At 32.6% G+C, this 23,246-nt stretch overlaps 2 protein-coding genes across 2 annotated transcripts in view; both read right to left on the minus strand.

The window, feature by feature from the left end:
* Nucleotides 1–75: 75 nt before the first annotated feature.
* LOC100175212 overlaps nucleotides 76–23,246 on the minus strand; it is a gene marked incomplete at its 3' end in the record, with an annotated part of 276,802 nt that continues 253,631 nt past the window's right edge. Inside the window, exons 186-230 of the mRNA XM_026837993.1 lie at nucleotides 22,830–22,912; nucleotides 20,725–20,795; nucleotides 20,586–20,668; nucleotides 20,306–20,459; nucleotides 20,163–20,245; nucleotides 16,627–16,780; nucleotides 16,481–16,563; nucleotides 16,242–16,395; nucleotides 16,093–16,175; nucleotides 15,884–16,037; nucleotides 15,745–15,827; nucleotides 15,444–15,597; nucleotides 15,294–15,376; nucleotides 9,262–9,415; nucleotides 9,122–9,204; nucleotides 8,731–8,884; nucleotides 8,591–8,673; nucleotides 8,325–8,502; nucleotides 8,192–8,274; nucleotides 7,879–8,032; nucleotides 7,730–7,812; nucleotides 7,431–7,643; nucleotides 7,274–7,341; nucleotides 6,886–7,036; nucleotides 6,675–6,784; nucleotides 6,504–6,609; nucleotides 5,479–5,652; nucleotides 5,370–5,417; nucleotides 5,101–5,205; nucleotides 4,722–4,817; nucleotides 3,687–3,869; nucleotides 3,403–3,599; nucleotides 3,070–3,271; nucleotides 2,692–2,853; nucleotides 2,405–2,605; nucleotides 2,211–2,281; nucleotides 1,982–2,141; nucleotides 1,737–1,849; nucleotides 1,559–1,667; nucleotides 1,268–1,447; nucleotides 1,061–1,205; nucleotides 838–930; nucleotides 631–755; nucleotides 357–498; nucleotides 76–203 (exon numbers count right to left, since the gene is read on the minus strand). Coding sequence (XP_026693794.1) covers nucleotides 76–203; nucleotides 357–498; nucleotides 631–755; nucleotides 838–930; nucleotides 1,061–1,205; nucleotides 1,268–1,447; nucleotides 1,559–1,667; nucleotides 1,737–1,849; nucleotides 1,982–2,141; nucleotides 2,211–2,281; nucleotides 2,405–2,605; nucleotides 2,692–2,853; nucleotides 3,070–3,271; nucleotides 3,403–3,599; nucleotides 3,687–3,869; nucleotides 4,722–4,817; nucleotides 5,101–5,205; nucleotides 5,370–5,417; nucleotides 5,479–5,652; nucleotides 6,504–6,609; nucleotides 6,675–6,784; nucleotides 6,886–7,036; nucleotides 7,274–7,341; nucleotides 7,431–7,643; nucleotides 7,730–7,812; nucleotides 7,879–8,032; nucleotides 8,192–8,274; nucleotides 8,325–8,502; nucleotides 8,591–8,673; nucleotides 8,731–8,884; nucleotides 9,122–9,204; nucleotides 9,262–9,415; nucleotides 15,294–15,376; nucleotides 15,444–15,597; nucleotides 15,745–15,827; nucleotides 15,884–16,037; nucleotides 16,093–16,175; nucleotides 16,242–16,395; nucleotides 16,481–16,563; nucleotides 16,627–16,780; nucleotides 20,163–20,245; nucleotides 20,306–20,459; nucleotides 20,586–20,668; nucleotides 20,725–20,795; nucleotides 22,830–22,912 — 5,676 coding nt within the window. The remainder of the gene's footprint in view (nucleotides 204–356; nucleotides 499–630; nucleotides 756–837; nucleotides 931–1,060; nucleotides 1,206–1,267; nucleotides 1,448–1,558; nucleotides 1,668–1,736; nucleotides 1,850–1,981; nucleotides 2,142–2,210; nucleotides 2,282–2,404; nucleotides 2,606–2,691; nucleotides 2,854–3,069; nucleotides 3,272–3,402; nucleotides 3,600–3,686; nucleotides 3,870–4,721; nucleotides 4,818–5,100; nucleotides 5,206–5,369; nucleotides 5,418–5,478; nucleotides 5,653–6,503; nucleotides 6,610–6,674; nucleotides 6,785–6,885; nucleotides 7,037–7,273; nucleotides 7,342–7,430; nucleotides 7,644–7,729; nucleotides 7,813–7,878; nucleotides 8,033–8,191; nucleotides 8,275–8,324; nucleotides 8,503–8,590; nucleotides 8,674–8,730; nucleotides 8,885–9,121; nucleotides 9,205–9,261; nucleotides 9,416–15,293; nucleotides 15,377–15,443; nucleotides 15,598–15,744; nucleotides 15,828–15,883; nucleotides 16,038–16,092; nucleotides 16,176–16,241; nucleotides 16,396–16,480; nucleotides 16,564–16,626; nucleotides 16,781–20,162; nucleotides 20,246–20,305; nucleotides 20,460–20,585; nucleotides 20,669–20,724; nucleotides 20,796–22,829; nucleotides 22,913–23,246) is intronic.
* On the minus strand, nucleotides 10,458–13,089 carry LOC113474930. Its single transcript, XM_026838001.1, has 9 exons — nucleotides 13,011–13,089; nucleotides 12,802–12,955; nucleotides 12,647–12,729; nucleotides 12,428–12,581; nucleotides 12,284–12,366; nucleotides 12,063–12,216; nucleotides 11,914–11,996; nucleotides 11,692–11,845; nucleotides 10,458–10,559 (listed from the first exon to the last, which is right to left on the minus strand). Exons 1-9 carry the CDS (start codon nucleotides 13,075–13,077, stop codon nucleotides 10,550–10,552), a joined length of 942 nt encoding a protein of 313 aa, XP_026693802.1. The 5' UTR covers nucleotides 13,078–13,089; the 3' UTR covers nucleotides 10,458–10,549.

Consider the following 23,246-nt stretch of genomic DNA (forward strand, 5'->3'; position numbering starts at 1 on the left):
CTGAGGAGGTATTTTAGTGTTGCTACATAGAAGTATGATATCAACATTTAATGTAAAGTCAAACATAAAAGATACCTCCTTCTGTTTCATCTAGGAGTCCATACGGAGCAGTGAGACACAACCCGGTGTAAACGTGTTTCAAGTGAAATGTGGAAGTCCACACCCATGCTAGTTTCTCTGGTTCATTCCAGGTGCAAGATTTGCTGGAGAAATATTAAAAAGTTTAAATCAACAGCATAGAAAATCAAAAGTATATATCTATGTAATAAGTATAACGTTGTAATTGGTGTTTGTAGGAATAAACGCCAAACATAAGAAAGAGTGTTTCCTCGTTTTTAATGCTAAGGAGAAGTTACCTTCTTGCATAATGATGTGGGTTAAACTGAGCAAATGGGTTTCCATAAGTATGATTGTATTGATCACCATACATACAACGTGCTTCATATGTCAACTCTTCTTTGCTTTTTTCTTTACCAACATTCATGATCTGGAACTCGTCTAAACATAAAGTTAACAGAAAATGAATTGACCATCATCAATTAATGGAATTGACCATCATCAATTAATGGAATTGACCATCATCAAGTACATTATACATGGAAAGTCTTATTATAAAAAGGATGAACAAACCAGTAACAAATGGCAGAGAATTTGAATTGAAGGGAGCAACCAATCCTTGTATCCTCCACTCCCATGATCTCTCACTTGCATCCACTCTGCTCGCTGAAGCTTTGTCATATAATGGAACCCAGAACCTGAAGGTTTTAATAAAGAAATGACTAACCTGCGTCATCTGACCTTAAACTAAAAAGCAATTGTTCAGTTTAAGAAACTTACTTTGTTCTCCAGTTATACGTAGCATTGGGCTGAGCTAGTCCAAAATCATGAAAGAAACGACCAGTCACCCAATCTTGTACTGGAGCTAATTCTCTGTCATTATAATATGCAGGATTGGAAATGTAGAATAAACATACAACATCTATATATTTGAAAACATACACAAGATAAATATATAAATTTTGTTAATAAAACAAACAAAAGAAAATTTCAAAATCAAGACCCGTGTGTTATTTTGCAGTTTTCCTTAGCTTGTTCAATGGTTTTGGTGTAAGGACTTGGTTGAAGATTGAGTGGGTCGTGTCGAAAGTGATAACATTCATCTCTGTGTATTGAACCGTATGTAGCAGGGTAAACACATCCATTCACTATAATAATGTAAACACAATAAGACCATAAGGTAAAGTAGTCGAACAAATCAAAAGATTACCTTCCACACATATGAATGGTAAGATGATGGCACAATCTTCTTCACTCCAGTACAAATGGTCTGTTATATCAGCAGCTACACAATCTTTTGCTAGATCTGAACCATTTCTGGTTGGTGACCAGTTGGTGTAGTGACCATATGATTGGTCGTGTGGTTCACCACTTGACCATTCATATAAACCTACATGGTGGCTGATGTTGTATTGAGGTTGAAACACATTAAAGCAAAGTTTACACAACAGTGGAGCTATTCAACTATTATATTATTTCTTCTGACTCCTGCACATATTACCTTCAGCATAAACATCATCTAATCCAATCCACCACTGTGTATATCCAGTAACATTGCTTGAACCAAGTGCTCGACTCATGATTATATCAACTTGATATTGCGTCTTCAACTGAATGTTGGGTGATGGTTATGTTAGCATATGTTTAAATAACCATAAAGGTAGATAAATAAAACATACAGTAGGTAAAGTTGCGTTCATACTCATGCAGTATTCCACAGCTTCCTCATATGTTTTACCCTTGGGTTCCAACAATAGGCTTGGAATTTCAGGTGAAAAACCATGAATGAACCCTGGGTAAAATATCAAAAGAATCAAAGTAGAATGTGGTATTTGTAAGTTTAAAATTAGTAATTGTTTTCCTTTTATGAGTTTAACAAGTAATTTATTATGTTTTGATCAAGAGAACATATGTTTTTACTAACTTGGTGGGTGACAAATTTGAAGAAACAATTGGCTTTCAATGCTGTCAGGATCAACTTGAGCTCTATGTACTTTCTCCTTCAACCAACTTGACAACTTTCCAGTGGTTTTCTTGGCAAACAACTCAATAGCAGCTTGAGATAATTCTCGAGTGCAACTTGACTGGAAAATAAAAGCAGAAAACATAATTGAAATGTGAAAAAAAAAAGTTGAAAAATTGTATTTTCTTACGTTTTTAAATATTTCCTTAACACAGGCAGGTGTGAGAGGCGGCATGTATGTTTCACAACCAGTTGGAAGATCTGTACATAATGAGATATTTGTTATTTCAAGTATCATGTTTTCTAATGATGGTACTTTACAATACACAACACAGACAAGTAAAATTTAAGTGACAGTCCTTCAAACATGATATCCATACGTACTGTCAACTTCACATGAGAATGTGAGCATTTTGGTGCACGAGTGATCTTTCCAATATTCATATGTGATGCTAGTAAACTCATCTCTTCCTTCATCCGTGTAATCTGTGTGCATTGTACCACAACGCTCCACACACCAAGTGTTATCAGGTTGTGCAAGACCTTCAGTACCACCAAAGTGCCATCTTTCAAATGGATAAGGTCCTATAGTATGAAAAGTAGATTATTTAGTTGCAATGTTGTGTTACAGCACTAACATAAGCTTCCATGTATATTTATTGTACATTCACCTTTCTCACAAAAAGTATGGCCAAGTCTGAAGCAACCCCAATCCACCCATCCACCTCCAGCATGATAAGTTCCACATAACTCGGGAAAGCCGTAATAATTGTCATTATATGTCCATACATCATTATTTGGATCCACTGGGTATAACCACAGTTGAGGTAGAGCTTCATGAAATAAAACATGTTTGTTTCCACTTTACAACATTTTTATTAACTCAAAATAGCAATATTGTTGTTTCATTTACATTGAACCAGTGTACAGTGTTACTGTTTTTCTATTGTATGCAAGATTGAATTAAACAATCTTTTAAAATGCTGTTAATATAGTATTGGTAATTCTGAATGTTAAACCGGAACAACAAAATAATATTTTTTAAATACCATCAAATTCTGCTTGTGTTGGCATTTTATGAGCAAAGTTATGATTGTAATACCATTCCTTTGGCATTAACATTCGTACTCCATCAGAAAATTGGAAGCTGGTGAAATCATGTACATTGATGCGAGTGAAACCAGCCCAGTAAAATTCATGTGAATACAAAAGCTCTGTCGGGTGTGAAACTTTCCAAAGATTTTTGCGTTCCTGAAGATAGTTAACTAGTTATAAGTTGCACCAAGTTATAGATAAGCTGGTAAAGGATTGTATACAGAGAGTTCTGAAATTACCATTTTGATCATCATTAGCTTAAAACTTAAATATAAGTTACAATCAACCTTTATATAAGCAGTAATTCTCTCCAGTTCACGAGCTTCCCTCACTATAGGTAAGTGGCTGTCAATCAATTCACAAAATTTCTTTGCATTTTCATAAGTGGTGAAGTGCGTTGATTCATTAAAGTAGAAATGCCAACGTTCATCTATACCTGTTGTATTTCGAAAATACATTGGAACCGCTCCATCAGCAGTCATATCTGGAAATAAATCATGTAAAAAATTAATGGAAAAGCTTAAATTTAAAACTATTGTAATGTAGTGTAATTATTGAGACCCTGCCATACTTTCAAACACTGGTGGTAAGTTAACAGCTTCACCATCCATGAATTGCCACTGCCCATCATTATCAAGGTCATGCATACCAAGCCAGCTAGCTTTAGTAATGTTTAAACCAACTTCCATCATTTTCTCATAAATATAATCATGTCGAGGTTTGGATTTTGGCATCGCTAGTGTACCTCCAATACCTGGTGTATTGAAAGATTATAAATACAGGTTTATTGAAAAAAGTATCATATTTATTCTCTTGCTAAAAAAATAAGTTAACTAAACAAAGCTAGATTAACAACTTTTTTTTCCATACACAAAAAGATGCTTCCAGTGTCACTATATTAAAGAGACTATATCACTTAAATAACGTTGTAAACTACAGCGTCGGTTCAAATTTCCTATAAGTTGGTCGTTGCGGATCACGCGTCTTTACATTCCCCGTTAATTGCAATTTACATTCCTTGGTTTTCTTGAGTTTCGTCTGGCCATGCGCTCGTCTTTTTAGTTCATTTTCGTGTTAGCTGTGTAGCGGTAGGTTGTTATACCTTGGTTGTTAGTCGTTTTAGGTTTTTACCCAACCGTTTTATTTTCTATTTGAATAAGCCTCATAGAGTTCCAACTGTGTGGCTTTAGTATTTAAAAAAAACGCTGCAACAAATATTCCGTTGGTGTGTGGGATTTTCCTGCTGCTGGGGTGCCATAATTTATGTTCGCATTAAGGCTGCCTTCCAGAGTACGTGTTCGAGAAAAAATGTTTTAGCTTGTTGTTTTAAATTAAGGCTTTGGCTTGATGTGACTGCTTGTCGGTTACAAACGTGACAGAACATTCTGCGATGCATGAAACGCGGCTGGGCTAACATCCAAACTATTCGACACAGCGTAACTATTGGTTGCAAAATCAATACTTTTTACATCTAGACAGTCAGGAAATTACTGTTTAGCGCATTTAGTAGGGTGTATTTGGCAATTTGAGAGCACTAGAAAGTATTCAGAATCGACCGTCCATATTTAGATTGGGCCTCAATTTAAATAGATTTTAGACTACAAACCTTCACAAAATTCGTTTGCATCTGCCCAGTTTGCTTTTTGTTGAAAAAAAAGCAAATTTTTGTTAAAAATCTTTTCTTCTAATGCTGCATCCATTCCTATTAATTAATAGATTCAAGTTAGCAATTACAATTCAAATTTTCATGATAAAGCAATTTGTTAGTTTAAATATAGTTTGTTACATCTGTCTAAACTTGCGTCTCACATTATTGAAATAGTTTTTGTTTTAAAGAAGAATGTTGCGATTACTATATATTTAATTCTAAATACTGCATTAAAAACACCACTCATAAAATAAGAATAATGAAGTGTTGGATGTAAAAAAACATAGTTGTAATAAAAAACTATATACCGCAAAGTGATATTGTTTGTAATATTTACCTGATACCCACGAACAATTATAATGATAAAAGAGCTCCGAGCACACACAAGTACCATTGTTACATGAATGGTGTGGAGGGCATTCTGGATTGCAGAGAGATGCATCTGTGGAAACAAATTATTTTTATCAAACCTTTCATAGATCATGTTGTGTGTTAAATAAAATATATCTATGATCTAATGGTTGTAGACAATACAGGTTTGTGGGTTAAAAATACAAAAGTCTATTTAAAATAATAGAATACGTCAAAAAAACAATGAATTCTTACCTGCTCTTGTTTCATCTGGATCAAATCTAACAGGACTTCCACAAGTCACTATAAATGAAATAAATATTAAGAATATTATAACAACAACAACAATGTTTTAAAAACTGACCAGCTTGACAAATAAATGAACGTGGTACGTCACAATCATCCATTCTCCATTTCCAATCAATATACTCATCAATAAGAGCACAATCCTTATCAGGGTGGGTTGGTGGCATCGTTGGCTCCCAGTTATTGTAATCACCATCTTTTAGTTTGTAACCAGATGACCAAAGTAGTTCACCTGTCCAAAGTAATTTAAAGTTATTAGTTTCAAACAGTGGTTCAACTAATTGAGTAAGGTAAGTGTAATATAGATCCTTTTTCGTTGAACAGTTTTTTCGCACTTATCTTAATTCTAGCCTCTGTTCTTTAATCTCTTGATTGAAATCAAATCATAAAATACATATCTAGTTTTTAGACTAAATTTTTAAATTTAAAACCGCACAATTAGCATGTTTGCGCCGAAGTGTAGACGAGTGCCCTTTTCCTATTCTTATCTTCTGTATAAAATCTCTTGTTTTTTCTTCGCTCTTTTAATTTACCGCTCGCAATAAATCATTATGCAGCCGCGGCAATATGAATAATATTAACTCCTAACATTACCTTTAACTACTGTGTGATTACTGTTTATCCAAATTCACAAAAACAAGCGTTTACAAATCAAAGTTGTTCGTGCCACAGAATTAAATTGAACATAATAATAATGCAGTTTTGTGATATATAACATTTTACAGCATGCTAGCACAGCAGATCCTGGATATTGATTAATCGACTTCTTTATTATTTTAGTAACATGTTTATAGGCCCTGTGGCTAAGTGGTTTGGGCGCTTGCATTGGGACTGAACAGTACCGTGCTCGACGCTGCTATCATTGCAGGCAAGTGGTCACTCGCTGCGCAGACGAAAACAAACTTTTTGCGTAGGTGTGTTTGACGATGACTGTGTGTAAACTAGTGTAGTCTTCGAATGAAGATTCCACTTTCTTCATACAAGGGTGTTGGGGTAATAGGTCAAATCCGGCCTAAATCCCAGCCTCAAGTATCTCACCCATAATAGAACATGCTTTTTATAAACAAGCAACATGATGGTTACCTTCCACATCCACATCATCTAAACCCAACCACCAATCTGAGGCACCAAAATGACTGGCAGTCGATAATTTTGCTTCAATTTTCTCTTGCATTGTAGAGTTTGAAATCTGAAAGATAATAAATGAAAATATAAATCAACCAAATACAAATCACAATGGTGAACAACAGTAACCTTGTAGATAAGTAATGCGTTGTCTTTACGACAAGCTTCCACAGATTCTTCAAAAGTAAGCTCATCGATTACAAACTTCACGGTAACATTGGGGGTTATGTTGAAGTATGCTGATGATAATATAGAACAACATATCAATGCAATGTAAAGGTTTAATAAATGTTGATGATTTACACATAACACTAAATATACTTTAGAAACAATATCTTACTTGGTCCGTAGCAACTTTCTAAAGACAAGGAACTTAAACTATCAGTGTCTGCTTCATTCTTAATCTTAGTGAAATCTTTGTGGATGAAACCCAGGTTTGTATTATTCCAGTTTTTCAATGGTAGCATACCTTTGTCTGGGTCACAACCAATCTAAAGGAAATATTTGTTTCAAACTATGCTTTGTTTCAAACTATACCGCAAATTTTAAATACTATAAGTAAAGTGGGCCAAATATTACAAAATTGATTCAATCTTTCATTCTTTAAAATGTAGTTGCTCTATGTTCTTAACATAAGATACTGCTGGTTACGGTTTTTATTTTTTTTCCTAGATATATATTAACCAAAACATTTTGATAATTTTTTTTCAGGTAATATAAATACTCACAAATCTAAATAATTCTCGAATGCATTCCATTGTGTGGTTGGGGAAATAATTACAGATGTCAGGAAACTCTGTAAGGTAAACGATGTTTCATAAAATATCTATGAAAGAAGCACCTGATACAACATGTGGTATACAATGACATGGAATTTTGACTTACCAATACCATAACATTGTGTTTTGTTTTGTTTAAATTCTGTCATTTTATTAAAAACATGGTAGTAGTTGCCATCAAAGTTATCAGTTTTGAATGTTTTGTTTAAAGGTGGAGGATAAAGAGTCCCGTTCACAACACATTTTATTCTTTTAAGCCAGATAGCAGCAAGACATTGGTCAGTGTGAGGGGCACGGAAGGTACAATTCTCCGGCAATACTGGTGAAAAATGCTGTTATAACTTAATAATCCTTTGTGGTGAAGAATGTGAATGCAATTTAACAAAAAATTATGTAAATACAAACCAACTCCATAACATTCTAATTGTTTTTCTTTATCACCGGCATCAGCTTTCATTCGAATCATTTCAGAAACATTTAAATTCTCACTAAACAAACAAATTTACATATTACATTGTAATTTCTTATAAATAAATATTACAGATTTAACTTACACTAAATTGAAATCATCCAAATCATATTTAAGACCAGCCCTTAATTTAACTGGAGCTTGTGTTCCTTGAATCACGCAACCTTTTAACTCCCAGATAGTTTGAAGACATTCCACAGTGTGTGGTCCATAGTACGTGGTACAATTATCTGGAAATACTGAAAGAAACGCAAGAGCAAAATAGTTACATGCCATTTTATGGTTAAATACCAAATACTTTATTTAAAGTTAATACGTACTTTATTTAAAGTTAATACGAATTATATTTTTTGATTGATTGATACCAAACAGATATAAATTATTAATAATAGTCCCACCTAATCCATAACAATTTAGTTGATGATCATCAGTTCCATTATCAGCTGCAAATTTTACACCTTCCATATTTTCTTTTATTTTTCTGTTAAATAAGAGCTCTTGCAGCATTATCAAGCATAAAAAGTTTTTTACCTTAAGTTTGAGGAACTTAAGTTTGAGAAACTTAAGTTTGAAGAAGCATCAGCATCAGAAAGTGAGAGGTTTCCAGGATATCTCCAACCCATGACCTTGCAATCCACTTCTTCCCATATCGTAATAAGACAGTCAATAGAGTGGGGTCCGTGATATGAAGTACAATTATCAGGATACACTGAAATGAAAAACATTTTCGAATATTTCCTAAAAACCTCTTTATTTGATTAATATTGTAGCAATATTAAAATACTAAAAGTACACACGTATTCCATAACATTCCAATCCTTTATTTTTATCACCACCATCAGCTTCCATTCGAATTGATTCAAAATTTTCCAAAACCTCCCTGTGATTAAATGTTACTTAAAATAGGATCAGTTAAACTACTGATAATCAAACTCACTTTAAAGGTAATAAGTCAAGAGATCCCGATTCTTTTAGATCTATTTTGAATGGAGCTTCTGTTCCTTCACTCAAACAACCTTTTGATTCCCAGATAGTTGTAAGGCATTCCACACTGTGTGGTCCGTAGTATGTGTCACAATTTTCAGGAAATACTGAACATAAAGTATAATAGTGTGTTAAAGTAGCATTTGTGATATCTATACAACATGACCTTAGTTAGCCAAGTATCAAAAATAATTTAAAAACAATCAATTCTACATTTACAGCAGTACAACAAAACAAACTTTAAGTCAACAAACAAGAAACATCATACTTTTGAAGTTTATAAGTAAATTAAAGTCACATTAATAAAGAAGTTAAACTTAAAATGCGACAAATGTTTTGTTCACCTAAGCCATAACAATTCAACTGATGATCACCATTTCCATCATCGGCCGCCAATTTTACACTTTCCATGTTTTCTCTGACAGATCTATAATACAATAATTAAAAATGTAACGATTTAGAAAGAGCTGTAACCAAAATTTACCGTAAACTTAAGTTTTTATAGGCGTTAGCATCTGCAGATGTTAGATTGCCAGGATATCTGTAACCCTCGACCTTGCAATCCACTTCTTCCCATATTGTGATGAGACAATCAACAAAGTGAGGTCCGTGATATGAAGTGCAATTCTCAGGAAAAACTGAAAATAATATTAAAAGAATACATACACAATGAAAAACTCCATTTATTACAAACCAAGTCCATAACATTCCATTTCTTTATCCTCATCACCACCATCAGCTTTCATTTGAACCAATTCAATATTATTCAAAACTTCACTATAAAAAATACAAAAAGTTTAAACTACTTAAATCAAATAAAAGATGTCAGATATTGTAACACGAGCTTACTCTACATTCAGCAAGTCCAAATCTTCCTTTTCAACAGTTAGTTTATCTGGAGCTTTTGTTCCTTCACTCAAACAACCTTTTGATTCCCAGATAGTTGTAAGGCATTCCACACTGTGTGGGCCATAGTATGTGCTACAGTTTTCAGGAAAAACTAAAAAAAATAGGCAAGAGATTTAACAATGTGTTACAGGAATATTTACATTGATGAGAAAGAAGATTGCTTAATTTTATCTAAAGCGATATGTATCACTAATGTGATGGTCATACCTATTCCATAACAATTTAATTGATGATCATCATTTCCATCGTCAGCTGCTAACTTCACACTTTTCATGTTTTCTCTTATTGCTCTGTGTACAGAAAGATTTGCAACAAATGAATTAGGAATTAGGATAATCATTAGTACTCACAATATGTTTGTTGTCTTTAAAGAATTGGCATCAGCACCTGTGAGATTACCAGGATATCTATATCCTTTGACTTTGCAATCCACTTCTTCCCAGATTGTAATGAGACAATCCATGGAATGAGGGCCGTGATATGAAGTGCAATTATCAGGAAACTCTGAAATATAATACATTAAAATGATCTAGTTGGTTAGGTAATAAAATTAAAAAAAAAAACATCTCAGACACAAACCGAGTCCATAGCATTCCAATTGTCTTTGTTTGTCACCACCATCAGCTTCCATTTGAATTGTTTCAAATTTTTGTAAAACCCCACTGTTGTTGAATCATAAATAAAATTAAAAAAATAAAATATAGAGGAAATTGTCAAACCTTATATTCATTATATCTACATCATGTAGTTCAACATGATCAAGTTTGACTGGAGCTTTTGTTCCTTCATGTAAACAACCTTTTATTAACCAGACAGTGGTAAGGCATTCCACACTGTGTACTCCGTAGTATGTGGTACAATTATCAGGAAACACTAAAAAAAATAAATTTATAATTAAAAATCATGAAAAAAAAATGTCATTTAAAATAAGTTTGCAAAATAACGTAACTGAGTTATCCGGAGGAAACAACAGTTGTCATAATAACATGGTCATAATATTATATCATAACTTTGAACCTGCTTACAAGTTATTACATTTTGAGTGACTAGCTGTTTTTTGTGGATTGTAGACAGTTTGGCAACTCATAATGTGGGGTGGAAGAAAAGCTGTCTTACCCAAGGACACATATGTTAAATTTGGTGGCAACTTTAAACTTTAAAGCTTAAATTTAGTTAAAAGCTAAAGAGCACATTTAGATTTGTTCATATCTTAGTAAGACCATCTCTTCCTTTGGCCCAAATAGTTGTAGTACCTTTGTACCAAGTCATATAATATTACATTTGTAACAGTCAGTAGCTTTTGTTTGGGGTTTTATTTCATCAAATTTATACCATAGTCAAAGAAGATATTTAGGATTCTGTTTTTAAATTATTTTAGTGCATAATAGGGGTTACAGTTGCTGATCAGTTACAGCTTGTGCTTGAAACTATTATATGTACTCATTATTAATTTGCTTTAAATTGCTATTTTAATCTTGTGGATTTTTTTATTAGTTGTATGTTAGTGGCTGTGTTTCATTTAAAAGACATCTATTTTATAGTGTGCATATATATGCTGTAAATATATTTAATACCAAAAATATACAAGTGCAGCTGAGTAGCGCACCGGATTATCATATGTATAACTTCCAACCAAATACTAGAATTTGTTTTGTTTTTTCATCACTACTTTAACCTACATAAAGTTCTGAGATCCAAACATGGGTTGGATAGCCCATTTAGATTAACTATGAAAATTAAGCTCAAGAATAAAGCTAGTCATCCATATTACGAAACCCAAGATCTAAAGCTAAAGCAGACGTTGGTGCAGCTTATGATAATAAAATAAACAAATTTTTACCCCTGATTTCACACAACACTACTAACCTAAACCATAACAGTTTAACTGATGATCGTCGTTTCCATCATCAGCTGCTGATTTTACACCTTCCATATTTGCTATTAAAGCTCTACAAACATACAGTAAGTTTACAATTAGAAGTTTTTAATTTTTAACAAAATTTACCTCAAATTAAGGGATTTTAATGCTTGGGCATCAGATGTTGTCAGGATGCTAGGATATCTGTAACCTTTGACTTTGCAATCCACTTCTTCCCAGATTGTGATGAGACAATCAATGGAGTGAGGTCCATAATATGAAACACAGTTTTCAGGAAATACTAAAAATGAGAGATACTTAAAGTTAATAAAAATAAACAAAATATTAAAACACTAAATTTGTACAAACCTAGTCCGTAACATTCTAATTCTTTATCTTCATCACCACTATTGGCTTCTATTTGAATCGTTTTAAATATATCCATAACATCACTGCAAGATAAACATAGAGACAACATGAAATAAATTATATTAAAAATATATAATATTTGTCGCAACCTTAAATATAAAACATCCACATCATGTAGTTCAGTATGATCTAGTTTAATTGGAGCCTTTGTTCCTTCATGCAAACAGCCTTTTAATAACCAGATAGTTGTAAGACATTCCACACTGTGTTGTCCATGGTAAGTGCTGCAATTGTTGGGAAACACTGAAAAAATAACATGTTTAAATGTATGATAATAATAAGAACAGTTCGTTCACATAAGTAATCTTACCAACTCCATAACAATTTAACTGATGCTCTTCATTTCCACCATCTGCTGCTAATTTTATACTTTCTATGTTTTCTTTTACAGCTCTGTCGTAATAAAATTTAAAATCACTTGAATACACATAGGGGTTTATGAGCTACCACTCACGTCAAGTTTAAAATGCCTAAAGAATTAATATCATCAGTAGTGAGATTGTTGGGATGTCGGTAACCTTTGACTTTGCAATCCACTTCTTCCCAGATTGAGATAAGACATTCAATAGAGTGAGGTCCAAAATATGAAGTACAATTCTCAGGAAAAACTAAACCCGAAAAGATTAATAAAGTAATGTATTATATTGTAAAGAATGTTTAAAAAGATACAAACCCATTCCATAACATTCCAATTCTTTATTATCATGTCCATTGTTTGCTTTAACATGAGCCATTTCAAAGTTCTCCGAAACTCGACTGCAGTTGAAATAATAAAGTACAAACTTAAATACCTTGAATATTAGGAGGCGCAACACTACTACTACTTACTCCACATTCAGCAAATCAAGATCATGTTTTTCAGCTGAGTCAAGGTTGATTGGAGATTTTGAGCCTTTGTTTAAACATCCTTTTGATTTCCAGATAGTGGTAAGGCATTCCACACTGTGTGGTCCATTGTATGTGTCACAATTTTCAGGAAATACTGAAAAAATAAAAATAGTATGACGGAACAAAATTATCAGAAATTTACTGTTTACCAATGCCATAACAATTCAATTGATGAACGTCACTTCCATTGTCAGCTGCAGACTTCACACCTTGCATATTTGCAGTAATATTCCTGCACATGAGTAAACATTTAAATGTACATTTTGTTTACCCTACCCTGAGAACAATAAAACCTGCCTCAAGTTTAAATTTTTTAGAGCATCAGCACCAGCAGTTGTCAGGTTGCCAGGATATCTGTAACCTTTGACTTTGCAATCCACTTCTTCCCAGATTGTGATGAGACAATCAATAGAGTGGGGTCCGTGATATGAAGTGCAATTCTCAGGATAAACTGAAATATATTAATTAAAATACATAATTATTACTGACAAAGTCATGCAAACAAAATTCGAACCAAGTCCATAACATTCCAATTGTTTAACTTCATCACCAGCATAGGCACTAGCTTGAACCATCTCAAAATTTTCCAAAATCTCTCTGAAGTTGATATATTAAAATTACAAACATACTATATCAAATACAACACTTAATTATAAAACTTACTCGACATTCTTTAGATTCAGTGCAACTCTTTCAGCTGTATCTAGTTTAACTGGAGCTTTTGTTCCTTCACTTAAACAACCCTTTGATTCCCATATAGTTGTAATACATTCCGCACTGTGTGGTCCATGGTATGTGGTACAGTTTTCAGGAAATACTGAAATAGTTTATTATAAAATCAGACATATTAGAATTAATAAAAGGTTTAAATCAAAATTTAAGTATACCATTTAATTACAGATATATACCATATTGATTTAGGTGTATTTATAAAACTAAATGTAGAGTCCTATTTACCTAAACCATAACAGTTTAATTGGTGATCATCATTTCCACCATCAGCTGCTGATTTCACACCTTTCATGTTTTGCATTACATTTCTATAATAAAAAATAACTGACAAGTAGCCCTTTTTGTTATAAATACAAAGATATATAAAACAAAAAAACATTTCATGAAGCATGAATATAGTTCATGTGAGAGCCTGATAAAATTAAATATTATTATTTGTACAAAAAGTATGTTAGGTTTCATACCACAACCACAACCTTCTCAGATATTGAACCAAATAGAATATTCAAGTTTTATTACAAAGTGACATGTAAAATATTGAACACATTACTAACTGTTATAGTGATATGTAAAATATTGTTACTAAATATATATGTAATTTATTTATAGTATAAATATGCAAATTTCAAAACAACAACCCATTTTGCTATCTGGAAATGTTACTCACTAAAAATTTGTAAAACACCTTTTAAATCATAAAAACAAATATGTCAATGTTTAAAATGACAAGTCTACAACTAACCTCAAAGCAGAGTTTTTCAGGTCATTTACATCGGCAGATGTGAGATTGTTAGGATGTCTATAACCTTTAACTTTGCAATCCACTTCTTCCCATATTGTGATAAGACAGTCAATGGAGTGGGGTCCATAAAAAGATGTGCAATTATCCGGAAAAACTGAAAAGGGGGTATTCAAATGGACTACAATGAATTGAATTAAACAAATACAAACCAACTCCGTAACACTCAAGTTCTTTATCATCATCACCACCATCAGCTTTCATTCGAACTGTTTCATAGTTATTCAAAACCTCACTGTACGAAGAGAATAAATTTGTGTTGTGAATCATGCCCTGTTGCTTTATTCATAACCCAAGTAAAACTTACTCAATACTAAGCAAATCTGTGTTGTGCTTTTCAACAGTTGTTAATTTAATTGGAGCTTTTGTTCCTTCATTCAAACAACCTTTTGATTCCCATATACTTGTAAGACACTGTATAGTATGTGGTCCATGGTACGTGGTGCAATTTTCAGGAAAGACTATAAGAGTAATTATTTTGAAACGATAAACACATAAGCTATAAAAAAACAAAGTGAAAAACCTAATAAATTAATTAATAATGTATTATACCTAAGCCATAACAATTCAATTGATTATCATCATTTCCATCATCAGCTGCTGTTTTCACAAATTCCATGTTTTTTATTACATCTCTGTTAAAAAATATAAAACTGTAATTAATCAAATCCATGTGGTAAGTTATCCTACCTTATGTTGAGGGATTTCAAAGCATCTGCATCAGTAGTTGTTAGATTGCCAGGATATCTGTAACCTTTGACTTTGCAATCCACTTCTTCCCAGATTGTGATGAGACAATCAATAGAGTGGGGTCCGTAAAAAGAAGTGCAATTTTCAGGAAAAACTAAAAAGATTACAATACATTAGAGGATGCTAGAAAAGCTAAAGTATAAAAACAAACCAAGTCCATAACATTCCAATTCTTTATCATCATCCCCACTTGCTGCTTTCATTTGAACAGTTTCAAAATTATTCAAAACTTCACTATAAATGTAAATACAAAAAAACATCAGATTGTGATTTAATGCAACATGATATACAGAATACTTACTTAACATTAAGCAAATCTAATATGTGTTTCTCAAGAGTATCTAGTTTAACCGGAGCTTTAGTTCCTTCACTTAAACAACCCTTTGATTCCCAGATAGCTGTAAGACATTCCACGCTGTGTGGTCCATGGTATGTGGTACAATTTTCAGGTAATACTGAAAACAAAATGAAAATTGGACATTACTATATTAAAAGTTGTGGAAAATATATAGGTTTCTACAGAAGAACAATTTAAAGCATAAATGGCAGGATAAAAAAAACAGTTTACAGTTGCAAGATACTAATTATGTGAGCTAACTTACTCAAGCCATAACAATTCAATTGATGATCCTCATTTCCACCATCAGCTGCAGATTTTACACCTTCTATGTTTTCTATTATTGCTCTGTAAACATAAATCACTTAATTGAAAAGGTAAATTATTTCAAAACCAAAACTCACGTCAAATTTGAGGTTTTCAATGAATCCCTGTCAGTGGTGGTGAGGTTGCTAGGGTATCTGTAACCCTTAACATTGCAATCCACTTTTTTCCAAATTGAGATGAGACATTCAATTGAATGAGGTCCGTGATATGAAGTGCAATTCTCAGGATAAACTAAAATAAAATACAGTTATAGGCCAATTTTTAACAAAAGCAATAATGTACAAACCAATTCCATAACATTCCAATCCTTTATCTTTGTCACCACCATCGGCTTCGAATCTTACTGTTTCAAAATTATCTAAAACCTGGCTGTAATTTGAAAAAAAAACACTTGCAAAACATAAGAAACACATTCAACAAGCAATGTGTACTTACTCTATATTAAGTAAATCCAAGGCTTCCATTTCCGTTGTTTTTAATTTAACTGGAGCATTTGTTCCTTCAGCGAAACAACCTTTCCATTCCCAGATAGTGGTAAGACATTCCACACTGTGTGGTCCGTAATACGTGTCACAATTGTCAGGAAACACTAAAAACCAATTACACAATTGAAACAGAAGGTGTCATGATTGAAATGGAATTTGAATAAACAAAAAAAGCAATTTAAGTCTGACCTGTCCCATAACAATTTAACTGATGATCACCATTTCCGCCATCTGCAGCTAATTTTACACTTTCCATGTTTTTCCTTACAGCTCTGTGAAAAAGAATTGTACATTTAAAGGGGGTGTGAATTATATAACGTAAAGACAACTCTCACGTCAAATTTAAGTTCTTCAAGGCTTCAGCATCGTCAGTTGTAAGATTTCCAGGATATCTGTAACCTTTGACTTTGCAATCCACTTCTTCCCAGATTGTGATAAGACAATCAATAGAGTGGGGTCCGTGATAGGAATCACAATTCTCAGGATAAACTGAAAGGGAATAAAATAGTAGGCCAATTCGAAACTATAGCAATGTTATTATTAGTAAACAAACCAATTCCATAACATTCCAATCCTTTATCCTTATCACCACCATCAGCTTCAAATCGAACTGCTTCAAACTGATCCAAAATTTCACTGCAGCAGGAATAACAGATATACAAACCAAACCAAATACATAGGCAACATTACATACTCTACGGTCAGTAAATCCAAGGCCTCTATTTCATTTGTTTCTAATTTAACTGGAGCTTTTGTTCCTTCACTTAAACAACCTTTTGATTTCCAGATATTTGTAAGACATTCCACACTGTGTGGTCCATAGTATGTGTCACAATTGTCAGGAAATACTAAAAAAAATCTATGTTTTTTTTTCATAAATAAAAAAATTACATTAATGTTATAAGTAGTTTTAACTTAAGATAATGTTAGGTTTACGAAAGGTAGTCTTTGTTTACCCAAGCCATAACAGTTTAACTGATGATCATCATTTCCGCTATCTGCGGCTGATTTCACGCTTTCCATGTTTTCCCTTACAGCTCTGTAAAAATGAATTATACATTTAATGGGGTGTGAATTATAAAACCTAAAAACAATTCTCACGTCAAATTTAAGTTCTTTAAGAATTCAGCATCCGAATTTGTTAGATTTTCAGGAAATCTATAACCCTCGACCTTGCAATCCACTTCTTCCCATATCTTGATGAGACAATCAATAGAGTGGGGTCCGTGGTAAGAATCACAATTCTCAGGATAAACTGAAACAGAAAAGAACATTATTTTTAAACCTTAATCAGTGTTTTTAGCATGGTTTGAGTTTATTAAAATATTCTATTAAATACTCGATAAAAACATACCAATATCACAAGATGCAAAAAATATTTATTGAATGCCATCACAGTTCATTGATACGAGTAAACATGGCTGCCAACTGTATTTTGTATACATTTGATCATTGTGACTATTATTCTATTTTATGTGAGTGAGGTCCCGCAGCATGGCACGCCATAGGCCCTAGAATTTAGGCCACTATTGACCCATTACCCCAAACATTGTGACTTTGCAAATGACCCTGAATCCTGACAGGTAGGAAAAGTGTGTCATTAGCATTTAATTCATTAGCATTTAATTGAGTGGGAAGCCTGTATCATCACTTTTTAATAACGTGGTTGCTTACATAAGAGACTATAGTGTGTTTTATTTGGGGGGAAGTTAAACAATGTAAGAATGTTGTTGGAAATTATAGAGCACCAGAAAATGGATCCCAGATATCGGCAAACGTGAGATAGTTTATATCTCGTCACCTAAACAAATACAAATATACAAACCAATTCCATAACATTCCAATCCTTTATCTTTGTCACCACCATCAGCTTCGAATCTTACTGTTTCAAAATTATCCAAAACCTCACTGTCAATTAAACATGCAATAAAATTAATAAGTAAATGTAAGGGAGCAAAACTTTAACAATATTTATATTCACTTACTCTACATTCAGCAAATCCAAAGCTTCTTTATCAGCATGATCTAATTTAACTGGAGCTTTTGTTCCTTCACTTAAACAACCTTTCCATTCCCAGATGGTTGTAAGACATTGAACGCTGTGTGGTCCGTAATATGTGTCACAGTTGTCGGGAAATACTAAAACAGGAGTAAAATCAATACCTTACTTACTGATTTGTTCTTTGTAATACAATGAAAGAACAAAAATACTACAAGTCAACTTACCCAAGCCATAACAATTTAACTGATGATCATCATTTCCGCCATCTGCTGCTAATTTTACACTTTCCATATTTCCTCTTACAGCACTGTAATAAAAACGTCATATATTGGATGCCTATATTATGTTTAAAAATTAGGCTCACGTCAAGTTCATGGATTTCAAGGCATCTGCTTCAGCAGTTGTCAGGTTGCTAGGGTATCTGTAACCTTCGACCTTGCAATCTACTTCTTCCCAAATCGTGATGAGACAATCAACAGAGTGGGGTCCGTGATAAGAATCACAATTTTCAGGATAAACTGGAAGATAACACAATAGTAGGACAACATCCACCAATAGCAACGGTGGTAATAATGTACAAACCAATTCCATAACATTCCAATCCTTTATTTTTGTCACCACCATGAGCTTCAACTTGAACTAATTCGAATTTATCCAAAACCTCTCTGTTGTTGAAAAAAAAATGCAAGAAACTTTAAAATAATAATATTCTATGTGTACATACTCTACATTCAGCAAATCCAAAGCCTCTGTTTCATTTGTTTCTAATTTAACTGGAGCTTTCGTTCCTTCAGCTAAACAACCTTTTGATATCCAGATAGTTGTAAGGCATTCTACACTGTGTGGTCCATAGTATGCATCACAGTTTTCAGGAAACACTAATCGAACAAAACAAATAAATAAACTTACAGATTGCATGTTTTCATCAAAATAGCATCTTTAAATTAAAAAAGATTTTACCTAAACCATAGCAATTTAATTGATGATCATCATTTCCATTATCAGCTGCTGATTTTACAGCTTCCATGTTTTCTTTTATGGCTCTGTAGAGAAGCTAAATTTATTTACAGCTAATATTGTCCATGGGAGCTACCTAACACTTTTTAACAAACACCTTGTTTACAGAATTTCACAGGTTTGTCAGGGTCTAATAAAACATCTTATTAAAATATTCAAAATTTAATTAAATATTTACAATATTTTACACACATGCAAAAAAATAAAAAAAGCTTTAATTTGCCCCAAGCTATCTGCAATGTTAAACTTGTAAAAATATTTGAAAAGTACTGATAACATGTTGGTTGCATTATTTGTTTATTCCAAAATGGTGTTTTTATGATATTACAGTATTTTCATATTATAATAAATCAGACTAAAAATAAAATACCCATGCACAGAAATGCAAGAAAATAAGTGATTACAACAGACTGGTAAGCCAAAATATTAAATGCAATTAAAGATTGAAACATCTTAATAACCTTTGCTATGCAATGTGTTAGGGAAAATGATAAAAGGAAACAAATGAAGAAAAAGCAAAGGAAGTGGAGCATAGTTTGTGGATCAAACCTTTATTATTGAATTGGTGATAATACATATATTCACTCCTCACGACTGCATAATATACTTATGACAAAAAATAGAACACACTTACGACAAATTAGAGTTTCTTAAAGCATCGGCATCTTCAGTTGTAAGATTGCCAGGAAATCTATAACCTTGGACCTTGCAATCCACTTCTTCCCAGATTGTGATGAGACAATCAATAGAGTGGGGTCCGTGATAAGAATCACAATTTTCAGGATAAACTGAAAGGTAATACAATAGTAGGGCAACATTCACCAATAGCAATGATGGTAATAATGTACAAACCAATTCCATAACATTCCAATCCTTTATCTTTATCACCACCATCAGCTTCCATTCGAACTAAGGTAAAATTATGCATAACCTCTCTGCAATGAAAACATTAAATGAAACTGTCAAATACTTAAAAAAAAAATTATTCCGCTTACTCTACAATAAGCAAATCTAAAGCTTCTTTTTCAGCAGTGTTTAGTTTAACTGGAGCTTTTGATCCTTCACTGAAACAACCTTTTGATATCCAGATGATTGTAAGACATTCCACACTGTGTGGTCCATAGTATGTGTCACAGTTGTCGGGAAATACTGGAACAGGAGTTTAAACAATACCTTACTTACCGTTCAATCAAGGCAAAACATTTAAAACAAACATATTTCTACTTAAACTAACTTTTCTAATAGAAGCACCAAATAGTAAAAAACTAAAATTACCCAAGCCATAACAATTCAACTGATGATCAGCATTTCCGCCATCTGCTGCCAATTTTACACTTTCCATGTTTTCTCTTACAGCTCTGTGAAAAAGCGTCATATATCAGATGTTTATATTATGTTTAAAAATTTAACTTACGTCAAATTCATGGAATTCAGAGCATCCGCATCAGTAGTGGTCAGGTTGCTAGGATATCTGTAACCTTTGACCTTGCAATCCACTTCTATCCAAATTGTGATGAGACATTCAATAGAGTGAGGTCCGTGATAAGAATCACAATTTTCGGGATAAACTGCACGGTAAGATGTCACTATAATCATTCACAAACAAAACAAATACAAATATACAAACCAATTCCATAACATTCCAATCCTTTATCTTTGTCACCACCATCAGCTTCCATTCGAACTGTTTCAAAATTATCCAAAACCTCACTGTCAATTAAACATGCAATAAAATTAATAAGTAAATGTAAGGGAGCAAAACTTTAACAATATTTATATTCACTTACTCCACATTCAGCAAATCCAAAGCTTCTTTATCGGCATGATCTAATTTAACTGGAGCTTTTGTTCCTTCACTTAAACAACCTTTCCATTCCCAGATGGTTGTAAGACATTGAACACTGTGTGGTCCGTAATATGTGTCACAATTGTTGGGAAATACTAAAAAATAAATATATGTTGATTTAAAAAAATTAAATTTTCATTTTCATGGATTATTCACAAACAAAAAAAAGTCCAAATTACCTAAGCCATAACAATTTAATTGATGATCAACATTTCCATTATCAGCTGCTGATTTTACACCTTCCATGTTTTCTGTTACAGCTCTGCAAGTTAAAAAAATTTATGTCATTGTTGTAAACAAAATAGAACTCCATAAGCCTTACGTCAAATTTAGGGATTTTAAAAAATCTGCATCCGCAGTTGTGAGATTGTTAGGAAATCTGTAACCTATAACCTTACAATCCACTTCTTCCCAGATTGTTATAAGACAGTCAATAGAATGAGGTCCGTGATATGAATCACAATTCTCAGGATAAACTGAAAGGTAATACAATAGTAGGGCAACATCCACCAATAGCAACGGTGGTAATAATGTACAAACCAATTCCATAACATTCCAATCCTTTATCTTTGTCACCACCATCAGCTTCCATTCGAACTGCTTCAAAATTATCAAAAACCTCACTGAGAATTAATAATTTAAATCAAATGGGTTAAGTTGGTTTTAAACAACAAAACTTACTCTACATTCATCCGATCCAAAGCATCCTTTTCAGCTGTATCTAATTTAACTGGAGCTTTTGTTCCTTCACCTAAACAACCTTGCCATATCCAGATAGTGGTAAGACATTCCACACTGTGTGGTCCGTAATATGTGTCACAATTTTCAGGAAACACTAAAAATATCACATATTTTATGTTACTGTTGATGTATAACAGTGACAACAAGCCTACTTTTTACTCAAAATAGTTAGAGTACAAAAAAATAATAACTTATTAACTAGATAAGAAATGACTAGAAAAAATATATTTTTTGTGTTACAAACTTCTTAAAATTATAAAAGATGTAAATTGTAGAGTTAAACTACAAGGTTTTAAAAAATCTTTAAAAATTCAACATGGTTTTTGTAAATAAAATAAAAGTTTATTTCAAAGAATATATATTTCAAATCAGGTACATGCTTACATACATATATGCATACAAGATACAATTAAAGTATTTTTAGGAAAAACCTAAGCAGATTGCCAAATTAAATATATTACTTAATTATATAATGTATTTAGTAATATAAATACATTAACAAGTAGTTTCTAATGTAGAAAAAAAACCCACTAAACTTAAAAAGTAAAAACTTGACATTTGTTTGTTACTATTTTAAAATACATATAAATTCATTTGTGTTAATCTATACAAAACGAAGGAATTTACAACAGATAGAGTAATAGCATGGAACAAAATAATATTACAACCACAACAAACATACATTGGATTGTTTAATAGAATATATATATATATATACTGACCTGTCCCATAACAGTTTAACTGATGATCATCATTTCCATCATCTGCTGCTGATTTTACACTTTCCATGTGTTCTTTTACAGCTCTGTGTAAAAACGTCATATATTGGATGCCTATATTATGTTTAAAAATTAGGCTCACGTCAAATTCATGGATTTCAAAGCATCTGCATCAGCAGTTGTTAAATTGCCAGGATAACTGTAACCTTTGACTTTGCAATCCACTTCTTCCCAAATTGTGATGAGACATTCAATAGAGTGAGGTCCGTGGTAAGAATCACAATTCTCAGGATAAACTGAAAATAATTAAAATAACACATCAATTTGTACCAATAAAAGTGCTATTAATAATCTACAAACCAATTCCATAACATTCCAATCCTTTATCTTTGTCACCACCATCAGCTTCCATTCGAACCGTTTCAAAAACAACGAATACTTCACTGTAAAAATAATTAATGAAACAAATTAAATCACCTTTAAAAAAAATTAAAAAAACCAGAAACTTCCTGGATACTTACTCCACATTCAGTACATCCAAGTCATGTTTTTCAGCTGTATCTAGTTTAACTGGAGCTTTTGTTCCTTCACTTAAACAACCTTTTGATTCCCAGATAGTTGTAAGACATT

The sequence above is a fragment of the Ciona intestinalis genome, unplaced genomic scaffold, assembly GCF_000224145.3.
Source record: "Ciona intestinalis unplaced genomic scaffold, KH HT000047.2, whole genome shotgun sequence".
NCBI classification, from domain to species: domain Eukaryota; kingdom Metazoa; phylum Chordata; class Ascidiacea; order Phlebobranchia; family Cionidae; genus Ciona; species Ciona intestinalis.